We start from the raw sequence: 22,416 nt of genomic DNA on the forward strand, positions 1-22,416 counted from the left end.
CCAGCAATTGCCATATTTGAAATGATATAAATAAAAACATGTTTCTTGTTTCCCAAGAAATCTATCAACACTGGTGCTTGTGGCATTTTACACTACTACAAAAATATTTTTTAGGCAGTCCTTGTGGTTTTATTTTGACAAGCTGCAACCTGGATGCTCTGAAAGTACTGTTGCAATGCCATGCAATTTATTTCAATACTCCGAACATCACACTTTGTGGACAAGGCCTTAATCTTAAAATGCACGTGGCTCCAAGCAAAACCATTACTGGAATTTTTATTAAATGAAGCATTGTAAACAGGCATTAGCAAGCACAACATCTAAACACAGTCCACAAGTAAGCGAGAGTAAGGAAATATAAATACCTTCATTTTCAATTGAATCAACTACATTGTTGACAAGTTGTATAACAGTCACTATAGAAGCTTGTAACAGAAGGGGAAGGGAAAACACAACAAAGAGGGGGGGGAGATAACAGCTCTAAGTTAGTACGACTCATAGGTTAACATATACTAAGACAGTTACTTTAAATGCAGAAATGACCATCAGACAGGTACCATGTAAAATGCTTCTTCAAATGTATCTTTTCCAAAATGACATTTATAAAAGGTCTGCCCTTCTAGTAGCATAACAAGTCCACAGACTTTTCAATGGATCACTGCTGCAGAGAGTCCCTGTAAATGCTTCAAAAATGCAAGAAATACATTCATTAAGTTATGATTACACTGTCCTGTAATTTCTATGGTGTTAATATTACAAATTTTTTGAATGACCATTTTTATGTGACTCTGCTGTTTGTGCAACACCATTTTCAGTTCTTTAATATGATATCGCCCTCTGAATGAGGCATAATTTATATAAAATTTACCAGAACTGTTCCACCAAGGCCATCCATGTGAAAACAAACACAAATAATAGGCTAAAAGGGAAAATGCATCTTGTGTGCAAGACAGCGGAAATGTAGCTTCTGGTTTGGCAGTGTGTTGATTTCAAGAGAAATTTACAAAAGCAGCATTTCTCTCCTTTCATGTGATGCTGATGCAAAGTATATATGAAAGAAGAATACGTGATGATGGCTGCCAGGACTTTGAAAGACTCATGAACATAAATAGGCTGTTATGGCAAAGCAACATAAAACAATGATACGTCAAAACAACATAAAACACCAGAATATTGTACCTACCCAGATGTCTGAACTGTTTAAGGATGCATGAACAAAGGCCAGCAAATACTGTTGTGGGTGTCTATGCAATACAGACCTTCTGTTCATGTTAAGTGATGAGCACTCAATATTTCCTGTGTCAGAGTTTTCCATATGCTCATCAACTCATGTTATAATACCAGTTCTAGATGTAACATTGCCAGGTTTGAGATACCATCAAGAATAAAGACCAGTAATGGCCCTCTTTTTAATAACTTCTGGTCTAGACAAGCATAAAGCACAAGGCTGGACTTAGAAAGGTGCCTCTACTTTGGATTCAAGCTAATAGTGTGGCACAAAGCTTTATGGCCAACATAACTAAAGTGGCAAGAATTGCCAGAATTAAAGATGGGCAAAGTGATACTGAAGTTCCATTAATTCTGCCATGGGGGCAAGAGTGCTCCATTCTGAATCACCCCCACAGCTCTAGTTGTGTGGGCTGCATTATTTAATTTAAACCTACAGGGCTTGAAAAGCAAAGCCCATACAGCACTTCTGGTGAAGTATAACATAATTGCAGTATCGAATTTGCAGTATTCAGAGCCATGATAGAGCATATTATATGAGAGAAAATGACTGAGTGAACAAGAAAGGCAAGAAACTGCTTTTCTTGCTCAGATGAAAAGATTTTTCCTCACTTCATTTTTCTTTTTACCCTTAGGTCCAGGCTTCTGTTGTTTAGCCTGCCAGTTGTTAAGAATGTAACATGGAATGCCAGCAGGAATGAATGAGTTAATGTTCAAGCACGACTGTAGAAATAAAATACCTTCAATGAGTGAACTTAGAGCTGTAAATGATGAAAAGATGACAGTAAGAGATTTTAAAGAAAAGAGACAATGGGGATCCATGTCAGGCCAGAGATTATGCATATATTTTTTTTAAGAATGGCCAGCTTGTTCTGGTGATGACAGGAAGAGAAAATAAGTGTAAATATTTGTTTAATCCAAAAGCTTGTTTTATGAATGACATCAAAGTCTCTATGTCAGAGAGCTATGGGAGATGCTGTTTAGACAGAGTTCTCTAATAAAAAGTAATGGTGCAATCATTCACAGCTGCATTCAGTCATACTAATGACACTCTGTCCTGTAATGGTTATACTGACTTTGGACACTATGGGAATGTACACAACTATTACAAATATCTCAATGTACAAGTAAAACAAAAAAAACAGAATAAGCTCCATAGCATTGATGGATGTAGTCCTAATTATGACTCATAGGTTCATAGATTAGTACTAGGATAACTGCCCTTGTGGGCCATTTTAAGCCTAGCCAATTAACCCATGTGAGAATCAAACCATGAACCTTGTGTCTGTAAAGCAAATATCTTAACCATTATGCCAACTTCCCTCTCAAGGGATTAATGCCCCAGGTGATGAAGAAACTGTCTGGGAAGAATGAGGAGCTGCCTGCTCACCTCCCCCTGGATGGAAAGGTTGGAATGCATGTCATGAGCATGCATATTCATATCACTCCTCGCTGGAGACCAGAAACTAAACAGCAGTGTCTACCTGAAAGGGGGAGGAGGTGCCAGGACTACTGGTGGGCTTAAATCATTCACAAAACTGAATGTATGCTCATTCTTTAGGTCCTAATGGGCCTTGTGAGAGGCGATATAGCAATGCACAAGAGGAAAAAGTGATAACTGCCTTGATAACAACCATGTGCAGACTTGTGGCAGTCGCCAGATGGATCATAGGTAGGACAAAATAAAAAGAAAGTAAAAATGCGAAGAGGAAACAGCATATTTCAAATGCTATATGCGCACATTACAAACTTAATCTCTTCTCATAAATTAATTCCAATGTGGCACGTCAAAATATTTTTGTAGAGCTGTGAATGACTGCAGACATTTACAAATGCATACAGTGTTTTCAAAATGTTTTAATGCATTGCATTACAAAGATAGCTACACAGAGCTTTGATAACAATTACAGCAAGTTGTCACTTGTTACTTCAAGTGCATCACACTGCTTAGCACTATTGACCGTGAAATGTTGGTTATCTAGTTTGGTTCTTGACTGGGGTACCTTGTGGGTGGAGGGTGCAGACCATTCCTGAGTTAGATTTTTGCTAGCTACTTCAGTTTCTTTCCACATCCCCAGGATGTGCTGTAGGTGACCTGGTAGTATTTCTTCAAACTACTTGTAGTTGCTATGTGTGTGTTGTGAGATAGTGAGTGAATGTATCCATCCTGTGAAGGCCTGTCACTCATTCAGGATTACTTTCTCGGCTTTGTTCCCTCTGAATAATGGGACAGGCTCCCCTGACCCCCTGAAATGGATCAAACAGATAATCAGAGAAAAAAAATGAGTGAATTAATGAATTTGTCTGTTCAGATATAGTTTAAAGTTCAGAAAATTCTTCTAGAGCACTACAGAACATTTCCTAAATGTTCTGCTTACCTATAAAGCCCAAATCTTTTATAATTATGTAATTTGAGAGGAATTAGTGATGCACTATTTTGAAGCTGAATTCAAAGTTAACATGTTTGCAAAGTACCGATTAACGAATGTATTTTTAAAAAATATATATACTTTGTCTTAAAAGAAGTGGGGTGATATGAAACTAATTATTAAACATTATTTCTAGGTGTTCTATGCCTCCTTGCCTTCTGGTCATCAGGTGCAGAAATCAGATAAAAGACATAACCCAGAAAAAATACTATAAATTACTTAAAAGCAAAACCAGACTAATGTACATAAACTACTGAATAAGAAATAAATACTGGCATGAAGTCACAGTATCTGCTGAACATAAGAATGTGTATGTTTTGGGAAATTAAATGCATTGTTACTATGGAAATGCATAGATCTCTCAACTTTAATTTCTCCAGGTTTTTTGGGTTTCTAATACCATGATGAGAATGGACCCATTCCTAAAACAAAGTATGATTAATGTTCACAAACTTTGTATTGTTTCAAACTTTGATGTTAGCCAGAAGTTCTCTTTGCAGCACCCTCAATGTGCTCAGAATTGACTCCTTCTGCAGTTCATATGGAGTTACATGTATCAGTCTTTCCTCCAAATTCTCTTAATGTTGTTGCATATCTTTTGTCCAGAAATTCTGGGCTTCTTGCATAACAGTAACAATACAGATTTTTTTTTATCCTCAGTAGACCACTTTATCATCTTTGTGGCTCTTTTTTGGCCTATCAGTTTTTCTGATTTTTGTGGACTACTACTTCCTTCTACAACAGGAGGACCATCCTCCCTGAGCCTAACCTAACCCCATTGCAAGAATGTTTCTGTCTCTTGAGGATTCAACACTGTCATTTTTTTTCAGTCCTGAGATCAGTGCACCTACCAGGATTGGGCAGTTTTTTATCCTGGGACTTGTGCACCCAGCTGTCTTTTTATTTGTTTAACCTACTTATGTTCATGATATATGCTATATAAAATACAGTCTACATATCAGTGTCACCTTGGTGAGATTTTGTAAAAAGCAGAGTCCACCTCTTGAAGGTATTCACCAAGACTTGAGGATGAATTCAGTTCCAGCAATACTACTCTCCTTTGCTTGCTGATTTTATCATCTCTTCTTTTGTATTTCTCACTTTTGTAATTTCTCCAAGTCTTTTGGGTTTCTAATACCATGACGGGAATGGACTCCATTCCTAAGTCAAAGTGTCATAAAAATTCATGAAATTAGTATTGTTTCTCTCTTTGATGTTATCCTGAAGTGCTCTTCTCAGCACCTGCAGTGTGCCCAGTAATGATTCCTTCTGCAATTCATACAGAGAGTCTGTGCATATGAGTGCTAAGACTGTGTAACAGGAATAACAGTCAATACCAGTCAGTGTCAACTGCATGGAGTTTGCCTGTGGAAAGTAGTAGATTAAAGGCGGCAGATGTAAATGTATATGTGAGCAGGTGGGGTGATGCAGAAGATGAAGACAGTTTTGTATATGTGACTGGGCAGGACATATGTTGTGGGTGCAATCTGCATGGCATAGGTGTTTAAAATGGCAATGAAATGTGAACAAGCAGCAAAACTACACACAGGGAAAGAATGTGCTAGGGTTATATGTTTCCTTGGGATGGTCTGTCCACAGCGCTAACTCTAAACTGTTTGTAGATTTATGCATTATGTGAGTGTGTGTGTCTGCATGTGCATGTGATAGAATGTGTGTGTGTGTGTGTGTGTATGCGTGTGTGACAGCATGTATGTTTGTGTGTGCATGCTCAAGCATGCATGTGTGCATGTTCCTCCTGTGGAGGTTTGCCACCTTGCTCAGGATCAATTCTATTGCTCTGTACCTAGACTCTGTCCTACCCACAGCACTGAAATGGATTAAGTGGGTAATGAATGAGTTAATAAATTACTCTTATCTCACATCCATGAGTTCACTGCCTACAGAAAGGTTCATAAAATTGCTCTACACAAAAGAGCTAGCAAGGAACAGCCCTGTACAACTGCAGGTCTGGTAGTATGACACTGAATATGTACAAGCTGCTGGAAACACAAGCACTTAAGGAAAGGACTGTAAAATGTGTAGTTTTGAACAAGTTTCTGAGTCCTAGATAACATGATAGTGCATTGAACAGGTTATGACAACCAAATGGGGAAAATACACAAGTATACGCCAAAACCATTCAATCACTAGCTAGCCAACTACCCCCACCAGCTTCTTTCAAAACTCCTCCACAACCACTACTCCACTCCCTTTCGCCTTCCAACCTGTATCTACATTGACCATCCGATCTCTAATTAACAAACTAAAGCCCACTACCCTGGCAGCTGATCTCCTCCCACCTGAATATTTGCAAAAAGGGGTAGATGCCACTGCATACCCTGTCTTGATCATAATAAACTGCACCTTGACTGAAGCCACTATCCTCTCTCTCTGGAAGGTTTCCCATGTCATTCCCCTTCATAAAGGAGGGAATTCTTTAGACCTCTCAAACTTCCAACCAACAGCCATACTATCACCACTGGCCAAAATTATGGAAAAGTGTGTCCACAACCAATTAATGCACTATCTCACCCAAAATAAACTACTGGCCAACTCTCAGCATGGTTTTAGGCCACACGACAGCATAACATCAGCCCTCCTATCCTTCTCTAACTCTATCAACACCAATCAAAACAATAACAAACTTACCTCTGCTCTCTTCCTAGATCTTTCTAAGGCCTCTGATCTGGCCAATCACCAACTGCTTCTCTCCAGCCTGAAGGAACTGTCACTGAATAGTAGCTCCATTAAATGTTTCCAATCTTACCTGTCTAATAGACAACAAGCAGTTTTATGGCAGAATACCCTATCCACACGTCTACCCATTACTCTAGGAGTCCCCCAAGGCTCCATACGAGGACCACTACTCTTCTCAGTATTTATCACCCACCATCACTCCCAAGGCCACCTGCATCCAATACGTGGACGATTCTACTTTAATATGTACCGCCTCCTCCTCAACTGAGCTTATAACCCTAACCCAAAATACTTTCAATGATGTAGAAAAATGGTTTGCAAACTGTCAGCTTTTATTAAACCCCAACAAAACTGAACTGCTCATCTTTTCCCCCACCTGCAAATCCTCCTCACCATTCTTTACTATAAGTTCCAACAATGGCACAGTTATATCCCCAGACACTCACACAAAACTCCTGGGTGTCACAGTTGATAACGCCCTAAAATATGATATCCATGTCAATCAAACCATCAAATCTGTCAACAAAAAACTGGGCTCCCTATACAGGATCAAACCCTTCCTCACTCCTTTTGCAAGAACCACTATCGCTCGGTCCCACCTACTTTCTAACCTCCTCTATGTCGCCCCCCTTTTCACTAACTTGAACAAGCCACCCTTACCAAACTTGCTAGTTGTTACAACCATATTGCTAGATTTGTTACAGGTGCTACCTCTAAGACCCACCATTGTATCAGCCTAACTCATCTAGGATGGCTAGAGTGGCCCAGTCTTCTCCAATACAACCAACTTATAATAACCCACAAAATACTATATCAACCTGAAAAAACACCAGCACTAAATAAGATCATCAAACCATACAGCAACCTGAGGACACTACGCTCTGCTGACAAACTGCTGGTACAAACAACTAAGAGCATAAATGTGGTTGGGGACTCACTATTCATCAACTCAGTAGGCAAAACTTGGAATATGCTACCTGCCAAACTTACTGACCAATCCTCCTTAACCCAGTTCAAAAAAAGCCTCAAACTACACTTCCAACAGCATTGGCAGTATCCCTGCTTAAACCCCCGACTAATCACCATTCGCTGTTCCTGCAAACTCTCCCCAAGCATTTCAATCTTATACTCTAATAAGTGTATGAATTCTTGATGGGACTTAGCCCATAACTCCGTGTATTATTGTCTGAAATTGAAGCTGCATGATTTTGATGTTGTCTACTATGTTTTATCCATGTTTGTCACCCTACTGAAAACTGCATATTATACTTATCTCTAAATGTTTCTATTGTTCCTAATGTATTTATACTCTGCTTTCTGGAGCTTTTCTCCCTGGGCCTCCACTGAAAATGTACATATATCCAGTCGGACTTTCCCGGTAAACAAATGTAAAATAAATAAATAAAATAAAACAATGACTCTGCTACTGTTTTTACTGGTTGTCAAAGCAGACTGGTTAACCATGAGACAATATCTCAAGATGTTTAATTTAGTTATCACAGCATCCACAAGACTCAGTGACATCAACCTCTTTCAATACTTTACAAATATTAGTGTACTAATATATGTCGCATCATTGCAAGTTACAAAACAATGGCTTTTCCTTTTTTTTGCTAGCCCCATCACAGCAGGCCATGAGCTGCCTCCTGTGTCCTTTATCTTGGATGCCAACAGTCGGTCATCATCCCCTGGGCCTATTCTATTTCTATTTTCCATTGTCTGAGAGGAGATTAAGGTAATTGTTAACAAAAATAATTGAGTACTTCCAAAGCCTAAGCAAGTCTTGTTGAACTATTTCTAGAGATAACATCTGGTTAAAAATATTAAAAAACAAATGGAAAGGAGTGAAAGTAAGAGGCAAATTGGTCCTCTTATGATACTTGCATATTTAAAAGAATTCTAATACTTATAAGAAACATCAAGTTATGGTAAAGCAATATTCATGTTAGTAGGGATACTTTTAAATGTGGATTTTATGGCTACATCCAGTAGATTAGAAAACAGTCACTTTTAAGCATCCCGTTGCAAAAAAAATTGAATACAATTTTTGTACTACACTGCCAGTTCTGTGGCATATTTGACTGTTTGCACCTCCTTACACCAATTTACAAAGCTATTTGTAAAGTGTAATATAGGCTGTAGGAGAATTATTATGGTATTATGAAGAGTAGTCCAGAAAATCATTTGCTCATAGATTCATTAGTTTGTGTTCACTTTCAAGATATTCTTTTTGAAGTTTTAGATGTATTATACACCAATGTAAGAGAGAGAGACAGCAATACTAATTTGGAAAATAAAATTATCATCAATCTTTGTTATGTACTACTAGTAACCTAGGGCTGAATGGTAGTGTGAGGCTGAAGTTATTGCTCGAGGCTGAAGAAGATGAAGCAGAGCCGATTGGTAAACTGGTTGCTGGGTTTGATTTTTAGGATGCTGAGAGACATTATTTGCCTGAAAAAGTGTGCTACTATGTGTGAAAGTGATTACCCTTGCTACTTTTGAATTTCTATTATTATACTTTAATAAATATAAAAAAAACAAGCAAAATAAATACACAAAACTGGCAGGCCAGGAAGAAAAAACGCCAGCAAAAAAGCTTCCAAGCTGTTACAAATTAAATCACAGTCTTTTAATAAAACAAAAAAAAAGAACAAGCGCTTTTGTCTCCACATTAGGAGACTTTATCAAGTTCAATTATAAAACCAAACTAACAACATTTTAAATAAAACATGTCCACACTATAAACCAATCAAAAAGGTTACCAATGAATACAAGAATAAATTAGCAAACATCAACTCACACAACATTCAAGTCCAACTCATTAAATTAAAGTAATACAAACTATTATGCATAGACTGTATAAATACAAGTTTGACCAAATGTTTAAAAAACTGTCACTAAAATCATTGCTGCTCATAAAACAAATAAATTATATAATACAGCTATTAAAATTTATACTCAAATTGCCCCAATTAAAATAATACGCATGAATGTACAGTGCACAATATGAATGCATCTACATACTAAATACAACACGAAATTTCACACCTCTAAAAAAATATATATACATATGTGTGAAATCACATGTGAGAATCTTGTATAAAAAACACCTAAAAGGGGGCATAGACCCAGGACCCGGAGCGGTAAACAAAAAAATTGTGTGTTAATAAATGCAATGTGATGTAAATACCAATATAAAATCTAAATGTATAAAACATTGATCTATGTATAATAGAACAATTAAACTTCACCAAGATTATCAAAAATATAAAAATATAAACAATAATTGATACAAAGTATGCAACACTACATAGATAAAGCATGTGCAATGATATTAATGTAATTAGACCTAATAAATAGATGTAATCAGATATGCACAAAAAATATAAATAACTACACAACTAAATGTTTCATAAAAACAGTATTAATCTAACAAAAAATTTAACCTATGTTATATTACCATAGCAAAATTTTATGTGGAACATAAATAAACACATTTTCATCTCTCTAAAGTTCTCAATTTTAAAAAACAAGTGATAGAAAATGCTCATTTAAGCCTGGCCATTGTATGGCATTAGTTCGAAGCTGCCATAGAGCTTCACTTCTTTCAAGAAGCAATGACCAAGGACCACCTCTTAGACTGTGCTCAAAAGGTTCAATCACTATAAATTTAAAACCATGACCAACACACTCTGCACAATGCTTAGCTAAAGCATTGGATTCCTTTTTCAATCTTATGTCCCTCAGATGTTCATAAATGCGACTCCTTAATTTCCTCTCAGTTTTGCCTATATTTTTCGTTTTATTAAAAGACTGTGATTTAATTTGTAACAGCTTAGATACTTTTTTGCTGGCGTTTTTTTCTTCCTGGCCAGCCGTTTTTGTGTATACTTTAATAAATATATATATAATTTTCTGTTACTGAAGTATCTTTCTGTTAGTATACATAATATTCTACTGCTTGATGCTGTAATTGTTTCTCTAGCCGTCTTCAGTTGCCCACTTTTCACCATCATGTTACTTACTTTTCTATCTACCTGACTTTCCTGATGCCCTAACCCATTTCTAGCTGGCTGCCTTTCCCCCTGATTTTTGCCTCTGCAGACACTTATTACATGCTGTTTCACTTAACTATCCCTGCATTCATTCTGCTTACTGTTAATGGCCCTTAATAGATTACTCCAATACCTAGCAGTGCCAATTCTTCATTCTCATTTACTACCTGTAAGCCAATATTCCATTACCTCATTTCCTATGGTTTCATACGCTTTGTGTTTTTGATAACCATCCTTGGGCAATTCAGCCTAATTTTTTCCATTTTCTCTCCTAATACTTACATGTCAGACCCTCATTCTGCTCTGCCTCTCTTTCCACCCTGACACTGCCTCTGTGAGCTGTTTTCTCCTATCTTTCTACTCTTACATCATCCATACCTTATGAACAATAAAAAAAGATACACGAATAGCCCCATTCTTTTGTTTAACTCCATTATAACCTGTATTCTTTGTTATGGTCAAGTTCTTTCCATGAAAGTAAGTTTGAAGATGCTGTCCTAGCCCCTTCCTTCGTTATTATGCACTGGGTTATGCATGATACCACTATCTCCCCAAAAGCTCACATCTCTCTTCCTGCTTCCTTCTGCAACCTGTTTTTTTTTTCACTAAATCATTTTATTCTCCCACTTCCTGCCATCATTTTACCAGCTTGGTTCCACAGTACCTGTCCATGCTCGGTCTACCAGCTTCTAACTCCATCTGGACTTAATCCAGTGTTCCTGTGGCTGGTCATAGAACAATGCATCTGGGGGCTCAGCACATCTGTGCTTCCATTGGAGGTTTTTATTTTAACTTTAGAGCTACCCATATTTTAATCCCCCTTCCCTTCTGCAAGTCCAAGATAATGTCTGGGGGAGGGGTGGTCATGCAATGGAGATGTGCAGTGTTTTGTCCCACCTCCACAACAGCTCAGCCACATCTTCACCATTAAACCCCTCTTTTATGCACTCCCACCTTGTGATGTTCCCAGCTCCACTAAAGATAGTGACAGGTGATCTAGCTATGGCTCTGCTAAGTCAGGAATCATTTCAGTGCCCTTCATCATCATCATTAACCCCCATTTTCACATTTGTTGACATGGGGTCAGGGTGTTGTGTTAACTGTTACCAGACCTCTCGATTCAATGCATCACTCCTGCCTGACTGTCGCAGATGTCTTAAATAATCCATCCACCTCTTTGTTGGACACCCTTGTTTCCTTTTTCTTCCTGCCTGTCCAAAATCTTCTTCACCAGATTGTCTTCTGCTTTTCTGCACATGTGCTCGACCACAGTAATCTGTTCTCTTTGATAGTTTCTGCAATTGGAGCTACTTTGACTTCTGCTCTTATGTCCTCATCTCTTCATCTGTCCCACAGTGTGCATCCTACCACCCTTCTCAGGCACTTCAATTTCATCATCTCTAGCTTTCTTATCTGCTGTGCTTTTACTGCCCAGATTTCTGTACATACAGTAGTGCTGGTCACACCACTGAGTTGTACAGCTTACTTTTCAGCTTGTTTGGAATTCTTTTGTCATAGATTACACCTGACACTCTATGCCAGTTGGCTGCAGGCCCTCTGATTCTAGCTTTGACCTTTCATTCAGACTTCCCTTCTCCTCAACCACCCCTCCCAGATACTTGAAGCTGTTTAACTGTTCCGCTATCTTCCCTTCTATCTCTGTTCTCAGCTTCTTCTGATTTCCCCAATTTATTGCCATTACCACTGTCTTATTTGTACTTGGTTTCATCCCATGTGCCTTCAGCTTTGCATTCCATTCCCTATCCTTTGCTGAAGTTCTAGCTCAGAGTCTGCTTGTAATGCCACATCGTTTGCATACAGCAACTTTGTTGATCTGTCCCCTCCAATCTGTTTGCTAATGTAATCCATCACCAGTATGAACTGCAGTGGGCTCAGAGATGAGCCCTGATGCACACTCACTCCCACTGGGAACCCGTCTGTGAGGCCGAGCACTGTTCATACTTGAGTCATTGGGTCCTTGTAGATTGCCTGCACTAATTCTACCAATGTTTGTGGGACTTCAAACCACTGCAGTACTGCCCAAACATCTTCCTTGGGACCTTGTCATATGCTTTCTCCAAGTCTAGGAACGCCCAGTTGGACTTTTTCCTCATCTCTAGCTTCTTCATAACTATCTGTCATTACAAACATTGGGTCGGTTGTGCTGCATCCTGATCTGAACCCAAACTGCTCATCTCCAATCTTACTTTCTGTTACACTGCGTACCCGCTTATCAATCACCCTCTCCAGAACTTTCATGCAATGTGACAGGAGTTTGATACCTCTGTACTGCCCTCACTTGTGGATGCCTCCTTTGTTTTTGTACACTGGCATAAGTATGCTTATTTTCCAGTCATCTGGGATATGCCTTTCTTTCCACACTGATATTAGTACCGTCAGGAGCCACTTCTCACCACCTCCCTCAGCATCTTTATCATATCTGCTGTGGCTTCATCTGAGTCTGTTGCTTTTCATCACTATTTTCCTTAGTGGCATTCTTACTTCTTCCAATGTGAGCATCTCTTCTTTTGTCATCATAGGCTGTGTTTGGGGCAGTAAAACTTCTGTGGGATTTTCTTCATTCAGTAGCTGCTGAAAATACTCCTTCCATCTGCCTTTGATGTCCTGAGGACTGGTGAGAAGGTTGTTGCTGGCATCCCTTATGAAGGGTGTCCGACTAACTTCTTTATCTTTGCTTTACAACCCGATATAATATCTTTGTGCCACCTACTGAGCCACTTTTCAAAAGTTGGTAGAGTACCTGTGATGCCCTGTTCTTTGCTATTGCAACTCCTTTCTTAGATTCTTTGTTAGCCAACCAGTATTCCTTCCTACCCTGGTCTATCTTTTCAATCTCCCATTTTTTTCCTGCACAATTTCTTTCTTTTGATGACTTTCTGGACTTCTGCATGCCACCACCAGCTTCCCTTACGTACCATATTTCTATACCTGACTCAGCCACATATCTGTTCAATAGTCCTCAGACATGCTGTTTTGAGGCACTGCCATTCTATTTCTTCAACTCCACTAATTTCCTCCTCATCTTGGGGTGCTAATGCCCAGAGTAATTCTTTGAACTGTTGTACTTCTCTCTAGTCAACTTCCAGGTTTTCAGGCTCGTCTCTGTTGACCTTAGAGACTTCTCTGACCATTGCTTACAGCTGAATGTCACAACCAGTGGTTTAAACTGTAGGCTGAATGTTTCACTGGGGATGTCTTTGCAGCCACTGATTCTATGCCAGTGTCCTTTCCTTATTAGGAAGAAGTCCACCTGAGTTGTGTGTTAGCCACTCTTTATGTGATCTTGTGACTCTCTCTCCCTTTCTGAACTATGCATTTGCTACTACTACTTCTTCCAGCTGCTCCCGTTAGGGGTCACCACAGCGGATCATCTGTTTCTATTTCTTCCTGTCCTCTGCATCTGTCACACCAACCACCTGCATGTCATCTCTCACAACATCCATAAACCTTATCTTAGGCCTTCCTCTTTTCTTCTTACCTGGCAGCTCCATCCTTAGCATCCTCCTCTCAATATACCCAGCATCTGTCCTCAGCACATGTCCAGATCAATGCAATCTCACCTTTCTGGCTTTGTCTCCCAACTGAAATGCTATCCTTGTAGAAAATGCACTCAGGAAGTAAAAATAAAAATCCGGTAATTTATTAGTATTAAGCGCTTTCATCTCCTGTAAGAGACTTCATCAGAAAACAACTTCCTACTAAAAATGAACCACTTAAATACTTTCAATTAATGACATCATAATTGAACCTCATTAATTTCAAAAAGTTTTACACATAACATTAAAGAAACCATGTCATAAAAATGTTGAATACATTCATAAACCCTACTAAAATTCACATATAAACATATGGTATCTACGTATTTATAGTAATATAAAACCCAAATTCACATACATAAATATATCATGTTTAAAATTATATATATATATATATATATATATATATATATATATATATATATATATATATATATATATATATATATATATATATATATTACTAAAATCTATTAGCCCTTTTCAACAACATGGGAGCAATGCAAACAGTCTCATTCAGTCCGGGTGGAAACATTGCAGCTAACTTAAGCTGCCACTGAGTTTTTCTTTTTTTTAATAAGTTCTTCCAATCTCCACCCCTAGGGTTCATTTTGACAATGTCCAATATTCCAAACACAAATTTCACAAACCCTGTACAAGTGAGGGAATGCTTGTACAAAGCACTGGATAATTTATGATTTTTTTATATCATTGTTGTGTTTATACACTCTGTTTTTTAACATATGTTCTGTTTTTCCCACATAATAGTGAGTACATGACACACATACTGCCAAATAAACTAATCCAGTGGTATTACAATTTCCCTTCTTGAATGTAATTTTACTTTTCAAGTTATTGTTCAAAACCAAATTAACCTGCTTGTTAACGTATGGGCATTGTGCACACATCCCACATGGTCTAGTGCCTAAACTTACCACCTCAGTCCTATCTATTTTCATTTCAAAAAGTTTTTTTTAGGTTTAGACCCATCCTGTTAATAAACATTGGTTTCTCTCCCACTTTGTTGAAAATTTCTCTATTTGTTCTAAAAATATTCCAGTTGGATTCCATCACTTTTTTTACACTATTGATATTCCAATTGTACTGCAATACACAAGTTTTTTCAAACTTTTTAGTCTGAAGACCATCCCTGGAATGGTTCACACTTGTAGTGAAACCCACCCCCAGGAGTGGTTTATAAAAAACACCCCATTTCACATGTACTTCATTCAAAATTTCTTCTACTAAATATTTGGGGTATCCCCTTATCTTGGAACATACTAGAAACCTTTTCTAGTTCAGGGCCCATGTCCTCCAAATGCAAAGTCATACGGGCCACCCTGAAGGCTTGACCCTCAACAATACTTCTCTTTTGTCCCATGTGGTGGTTACTTTGAAAATGAAAAAAGTATCCTTTCTATATATTTTAGACCTAAAAGCATAAATTACTTTCGAAATATAAGTATCTAAGTAATTTATACCTTTGGTATCATACTGATATGTAAAATCCAAAAAATCCATGCTGGAATTCAAATACTGAATAAACCTAGAAATTTCAGACTCACTACCCTCCCCGAGGATAAAAATGTCATCCAAATAACGTACATACAACTTGACACCACCCCAAAAAGGACAAATTAGTACATACTGATTCTCCCAACCCAGAAGGACCAAGTTGGCATACACAGGCAAACACGCTGCCCCCATGGCTACACCCCTGATCTGTTGATAGTACTCTCCCTCAAACCATAAAAAAATATTATCTAAGATAATGGTCATCATCTGACAGATCAGTGTAGCCATGCCATGTTCCAGTTCAGATTCCTGAAATAACACTTGTTCAAACAACATGAGACCCTCCACCTTGGGAATATTGGTGAACAAATCTTTGACATCTATTGTTAAAAAGATAATGTTCTCTGTCCATAACTCTTTTTTTTATTAAACCCCAAAATTCCCAAGAATCCTTTACTAAGTGGGGGGGGGGTCTTATCAACCATACGTTGTACACAGGAATCTATTAACACAACCAAGGGATGAATTTTGGAGCCCCTGGCTGCCACAATAGGTCTAAATGGTGATTTCAAAACATTTTTATGAATCTTGGGTATACCGAAAAAAAAACGGTATCACTGGGTCCCTTCTATACAAAAAGTCATATAGCTCAACATCAGTTCTTCCATCCAGCAGATATTCCTCAAGATATGAATCAATCCTAGAATAGGAAATATTAATTTGATTTCTAGAAACACCCAAATAGGTAGTCTCATCAAAAAGTAAATTCTGCATCTCATTCAAATAATCTAAACCTTTGTATAGCACTACCCTCCCCCTTTGTCTTGGACCATGACACAAATCTGTTTGTCTTTCCTTAAATCCAACAAGAGGTTGTATTCTCCCTCTGTTAAGTTACCCTGTCTCCTGTTGTAACCCTGCGCCATGCCATAAGTATCTTCCAGAACAAGCGTTTCATATGTCTCTACTAAGGGGTGCAGTGGTGGATTATAGCTACTACTTTTTTAGGTAAAGAAATAGGTTTATTAGAACTGACTATATTTTCATTTTCCTTATTACCCAACATGATTTCAAAATTTAATTTCCTGGTATACGTCTTCAGTACAAAAATATTTTCCACTAATTCACACTTGGAAAAACGCAAGCGGGGTTAAATGACTATTTAACTATATTACCCATATTGAAAGAAAAGGCAGGACATGTTTAAATGTCTTAAACTGGCTTGAATGAGAATATGCACACATATACATAAATGCACCTGAATATTTGTTGTTGTATTCTTAGTTTATACTAATTTTATTGAGTGTTTTCCTTGTGTAAAACTGTTTAATACAAATATGAAAATTTGTCTTTTAAATAAGCATTTCTTTGCACTAGTCTTGAATATTCTGTAATGAATCTTTTAATACATGTTTTATAATTGGGGGGGGGGGTGAAACAGTCAATCATTGTTAAGCCAGCACTATTTAAACATAATTTTCATGTTTATTGGGTTATTCTGATGAAGTCAACTGGCATTGATGAAAGCGCTTAATTTTACACTTGCATTTTATACTTGGAATAAATTGTGTCTTGTGGACTCACAACAGTAGTTTTTTATTTGGTTCATTTCCTTAAATCCAACAAGAGGTTGTATTCTCCCTCTGTTAAGTTACCCTGTCTCCTGTTGTAACCCTGAGCCATGCCATAAATATATTCCAGAACAAGCTTTTCATATGTTTCTACTAAGGGGTGCAGGGGTGGATTATAGGTACTTCTTTTTTTAGGTAAAGAAATAGGTTTATTAGAACTCACTATATTTTCATTTTCCTTATTATCTAATGTGACGACCGTGCCCTGGCCCAGCAATCAAGGATCCTCAATCCTCACCACTAACACCAGGGAGGTCATCTCATACAAGAGGAAAGGATAACAAATGCACACAGTAAAGTACAATTTCTCTTAAGTGCACACAGAGATCACAGTCAGTCTGGGGCTGGTTGCTCCCTTGCTCTCCAGGTCTCCAATAAGACTCCCCAATGGCACAGCTATAGGGTCCAGATCTTAGCCTAGCTGGCAAGCTAACCTCCTGTACCCTCTCTGTCCCACCAGTGCTTCGTATCCCTGCCCAGTTAGCTGACAAACCACACACACTTTGAGATAAGTTATACAACTTCACAGACACTCCTGGGAAAGGCTGACACAGATTCTCCAGCTGTGCCCCTTTACCCAAACTATACAGTAGTAATTTCTGCCACCACCAGCTAATACTTATCAGCTACCCAAATGCCCTTAAAAGGGTGTCCAATTATTACTGTGCAATATTATTATCCAATTGGTAATGTGACTAATCAGTCTAAGGCTTATTGGAAGGGCTTATTACAGGATGACTTATTAGCATGCACTGTACTCTAGAGATTACTTATCTCTACATAAAACCAGCCTCAGGTAAGGGTTTTTGAAATATTTAATAACAAATAATTAAAACACAAGACAATACTACTACACCACAGTGATATCTGAGAGTTCAGAGATCACACAGAAACTTAAAAACAATACAGTAGGAAAGTTCTGATATAACAGAAAAACACTCGTCTAACTTAGTTTTTAAACTCACTAACAAACAGCTCTGCTAGAGCCCTCCCAGATTACATCATTTTGATACTTAGGTTTTCCCAGTATAGACATTACATCATTTTGACACTTAGTCTGGAGTTCCCAGGCCAAAAGGCCACATTATTTAGCAATCTAACACCTGCTCAGGAAACTACAACAATAAAAGACACTTCATATGCACACTCTGACAATTATTCCTTAAGTTAAGACAATATAAAGAATGTGTTCAGCCAGCCACTTTGGCGCCACTATTTAGATCAAAAGAGTATACAAGACATAATTTTAACTTCAAAAGAACAGATGTGAAATGCTTGGCTTAGGTTTCCTTACAGCAGATGGCAATGTTGCTACAATCTCGAAGTTCACATTTTCCAGTGTTTTCTTTCATTTAAGAACACAAGCCTGTATTTCACATTTATATTCACAACTGATAGAATTATTCAAATTCTATTTGACTAGCTGGCAGCCTTCGCCCAACTTCCCCCAATCTTCACACCCAACATGATTTCAAAATTTAATTTCCTGGTATACATCTTCAATGCAAGAATATTTTCCACTAATTCCCCCTTGGAAGAGGCAATAAACTTAATTCCCATGGAAAATAAGTGGAAATAATCATCAGTAATATTTCTATCTGTGAAATTATATATAGTGAACCCATCCTTTGTTTTCACAATGTCCTGTCTTGTGTATGCTAATTCCTGTATCTGTTCCCATTGGGTATGCATTCCTCCTTGGTGGGTAATAACTCTTGCTGTATTCCACCTTCTCTGTGTAATGCTGTGCTAGTCTCTCAGAGCGTCTAACAACTGGAAAATCCTGCTCGCCCGCCACCATTTCTCCATCCAGGTTCCAAGTCCACCTCTTCTAACCACTTCACTATAGCTATTAGAATTTCTAACTTCTTCCCCATAAGGAACATAACGTTTATTGTTAATTAATTGTTTAATAGGATAGACCTGTTTTTTTAAATAACTTTTCTGGTCCCTATCCAGATTGCGTTTTTCCAAGGGTGAATTAGTGGAAAATATTTTTGCACTGAAGACGTATACCAGGAAATTAAATTTTGAAATCATGTTGGGTAATAAGGAAAATGAAAATATAGTCAGTTCTAATAAATCTATTTCTTTACCTAAAAAAGAAGTAGCTATAATCCACCCCTGCACCCCTTAGTAGAAACATATGAAAAGCTTGTTCTGGAAGATACTTATGGCATGGCGCAGGGTTACAACAGGAGACAGGGTAACTTAACAGAGGGAGAATACAACCTCTTGTTGGATTTAAGTAAAGACAAACAGATTTGTGTTATGGTCCAAGACAAAGGGGGAGGGTAGTGCTATACATAAGTTTAGATTATTTGAATGAGGTGCAGAATTTACATTTTGATGAGACTACCTATTTGGGTGTTTCTAGAAATCAAATTAATATTTCCTATTCTAGGATTGATTCATATCTTGAGGAATATCTGCTGGATGGAAAAACTGATGTTGAGCTATATGACTTTTTGTATAGAAGGGACCCAGTGATACATTTTTTTTTTTTTGGTATACCCAAGATTCATAAAATTTTTTTGAAACCACCATTTAGACCTATTGTGGCAGCCAGGGGCTCCAAAATTCATCCCTTGGCTGTTTTAATACATTCCTGTGTACAGCATGTGGTTGATAAGACCCCCCCCCCCCACTTAGTAAAGGATTCTTGGGAATTTTTGGGTTTAATAAAAAAAGAGTTATGGACAGAGAACATTATCTTTTTAACAATAGATGTCAAAGATTTGTTCACCAATATTCTCAAGGTGGAGGGTCTCATGTTGTTTGAACAAGTGCTATTTCAGGAATCTGAACTGGAACATGGCATGGCTACACTGATCTGGGAGATGATGAGCATTGTCTTAGATAATACGTTTTTATGGTTTGAGGGAGAGTACTATCAACAGATCAGGGGGTGTAGCCATGGGGGCAGTGTGTTTGCCTGTGTATGCCAACTTGGTCCTTCTGGGTTGGTAGAATCAGTATGTACTAATTTGTCCTTTTCGGGGTGGTGTCAAGTTGTATGTATGTTATTTGGATGAAATTTCTATCCTCTGGGAGGGTAGTGAGTCTGAAATTCCTAGGTTTATTCAGTATTTGAATTCCAGCATGGATTTTACATATCAGTATGATCCCAAAGGTATAAATTACTTGGATACTTATATTTCAAAAGGAATTGATGCTTTTATGTCTAAAATATATAGAAAGGACACTTTTTGCAATGCATATTTGCATTTTCAAAGTAACCACCCCATGGGACAAACGAGAAGCATTGTTGAGGATCAGGCCATCAGGGTGGCCTGTATGACTTCACATTTGGATGACTTGGGCTCTGAACTAGAAAAGGTTTCTAGTAGGTTCCAAGATAGGGGATACCCCAAATATTTAGTAGAAGAAATTTTGAATGAAGTACATGTGAAATGGGGTATTTTTTATAAACCACTCCTGGGGGAGGGTTTCCCTACAAGTGTGAACCATTCCAGGGATGGTCTTCAGACTAAAAAGTTTGAAAAAACTTGTGTATTGCAGTACAATTGGAATACCAACAGTATAACAAAGTGATGGAATCCAACTGGAATATTTTTAGAACAAACAGGGAAATTTTCAACAAAGTGGGAGAGAAACCAATGTTTATTAACAGGATGGGTCTAAACCTGAAAAAACTTTTTTGAAATGAAAATAGATAGGGCTGAGGTGGTGGGTTTAGGCACTAGACCATGTGGGATGTGTGTACAATGCCCATACATTAACAAGCAGGTTAGTTTGGTTTTGAACAATAACTTGAAAAGTAAAATTACATTCAAGAAGGGAAATTGTAATACCACTGGATTAGTTTATTTGGCAGTATGTGTGTCATGTACTCACTATTATGTGGGAAAAACAGAATGTATGTTAAAAAACAGAGTGTATGAACACAACAATGATATAAAAAAATCATAAATTATCCAGTGCTTTGTACAAGCATTCCCTCACTTGTACAGGGTTTGTGAAATTTGTGTTTGGAATATTGAACATTGTCAAAATGAACCCTAAGGTGGAGATTGGAAGAACTTATTAAAGAAAAGAGAAACTCAGTGGCAGCTTAAGTTAGCTGCAATGTTTCCACCCAGTCTGAATGAGACTGTTTCTATTGCTCCCATGTTGTTGGAAAGGGCTAATAGATTTTAGTAATATATATATATATATATATATATATAGATAGATATATATAAAACTTTAAACATGATATATTTATGTATGTGAATTTCGGTTTTATATTACTATAAATAAGTAGATACTATATTGTTTATATATGAATTTTAGTAGGGTTTTTGAATGTATTCAACATTTTTATGACATGGTTTCTTTAATGTTATGTATAAAACTTTTTGGAATTAATGAGGTTCAGTTATGATGTCATTAATTAAAAGTATTTAAATGGTTCATTTTTAGTAGGAAGTTGTATTCTGATGAAGTCTCTTACAGTAGATGAAAGCGCTCAATACTAATAAATTACTGGATTTTTATTTTTACTTCCTGAGTTCATTTTCTAGAAGGATGGTATTTCAGTTATTTTAGTGACATTTGTGTGGTTTTTACTTGGTGTGGTGTTCCTTGGTGTTTGTCTCCAAACTGTCCAACCTGAACTGGCCCTCTAATATACTAATTTCTAATACTGTCCATCCTAGTCACACCCAGTGCAAATCTTAACATCTTTAACTCTGCCACCTCCAGCTCTGACTCCTGTATTTTCATCAGTGCCACCACCTCCAACCCATATAACATAGCTGGTCTCACTTCCATCTTGTAGACCTTCCCCATCACTCTTACTGGTACCAGTCTGTCACAAATCACTCCTGACACTGCACTTTCACTAACCATTACTATGAACTGCTGATCCCACATATTTAAACTCATCTACCTTCGCCAACTCTGCTCCCTGCATCCTCACCATTCCTCTATCCTCCCTCTCATTCACACACATATATTCTGTCTTAGTCCTGCTGACCTTCATTCCTTTCCTTTTTAGGGCATATTTCCACCTCTCCAGGGTCTCCTCAACCTGTTCTCTATTCTCACTACAAATTACAATGTCATCTGTAAATATCATAGTCCATGGGGACTCTGTCTGATCTTGTCTGTCAACCTGTCCATCACCATTGCAAATAAGAAAGGGCTCAGAGCTGGTCCTTGATGTAATCCCACCTCCACCTTGAATGCATCTACCACTTCTATCGCAGAACTCACCACTGTCACACTGCTCCTCGTACATATCCTGTACCACTCTTACATACTTTTCTACCACTCCCGACTTCCTCATGCAGTACCA

General features: G+C 37.8%; 1 protein-coding gene across 3 annotated transcripts in view; it reads right to left on the bottom strand.

Annotated features, from left to right (window-relative positions):
- The window catches only part of FAT3 (FAT atypical cadherin 3), a 2,670,157-nt gene that overhangs the window by 37,751 nt on the left and 2,609,990 nt on the right, over positions 1–22,416 (bottom strand). For 2 of the 3 annotated variants that reach the window (XM_044072198.1, XM_044072200.1), the window contains exon 26: positions 366–425. The exons of the other annotated variant lie outside the window; for it this stretch is intronic. In XM_044072198.1, coding sequence (XP_043928133.1) covers positions 366–425 — 60 coding nt within the window. The remainder of the gene's footprint in view (positions 1–365; positions 426–22,416) is intronic. 3 annotated transcript variants of the gene reach the window in all.

This window comes from Protopterus annectens, chromosome 5.part0 (genome assembly GCF_019279795.1).
Source record: "Protopterus annectens isolate FY-2018-M chromosome 5.part0, PAN1.0, whole genome shotgun sequence".
Classification (NCBI taxonomy): domain Eukaryota; kingdom Metazoa; phylum Chordata; order Ceratodontiformes; family Protopteridae; genus Protopterus; species Protopterus annectens.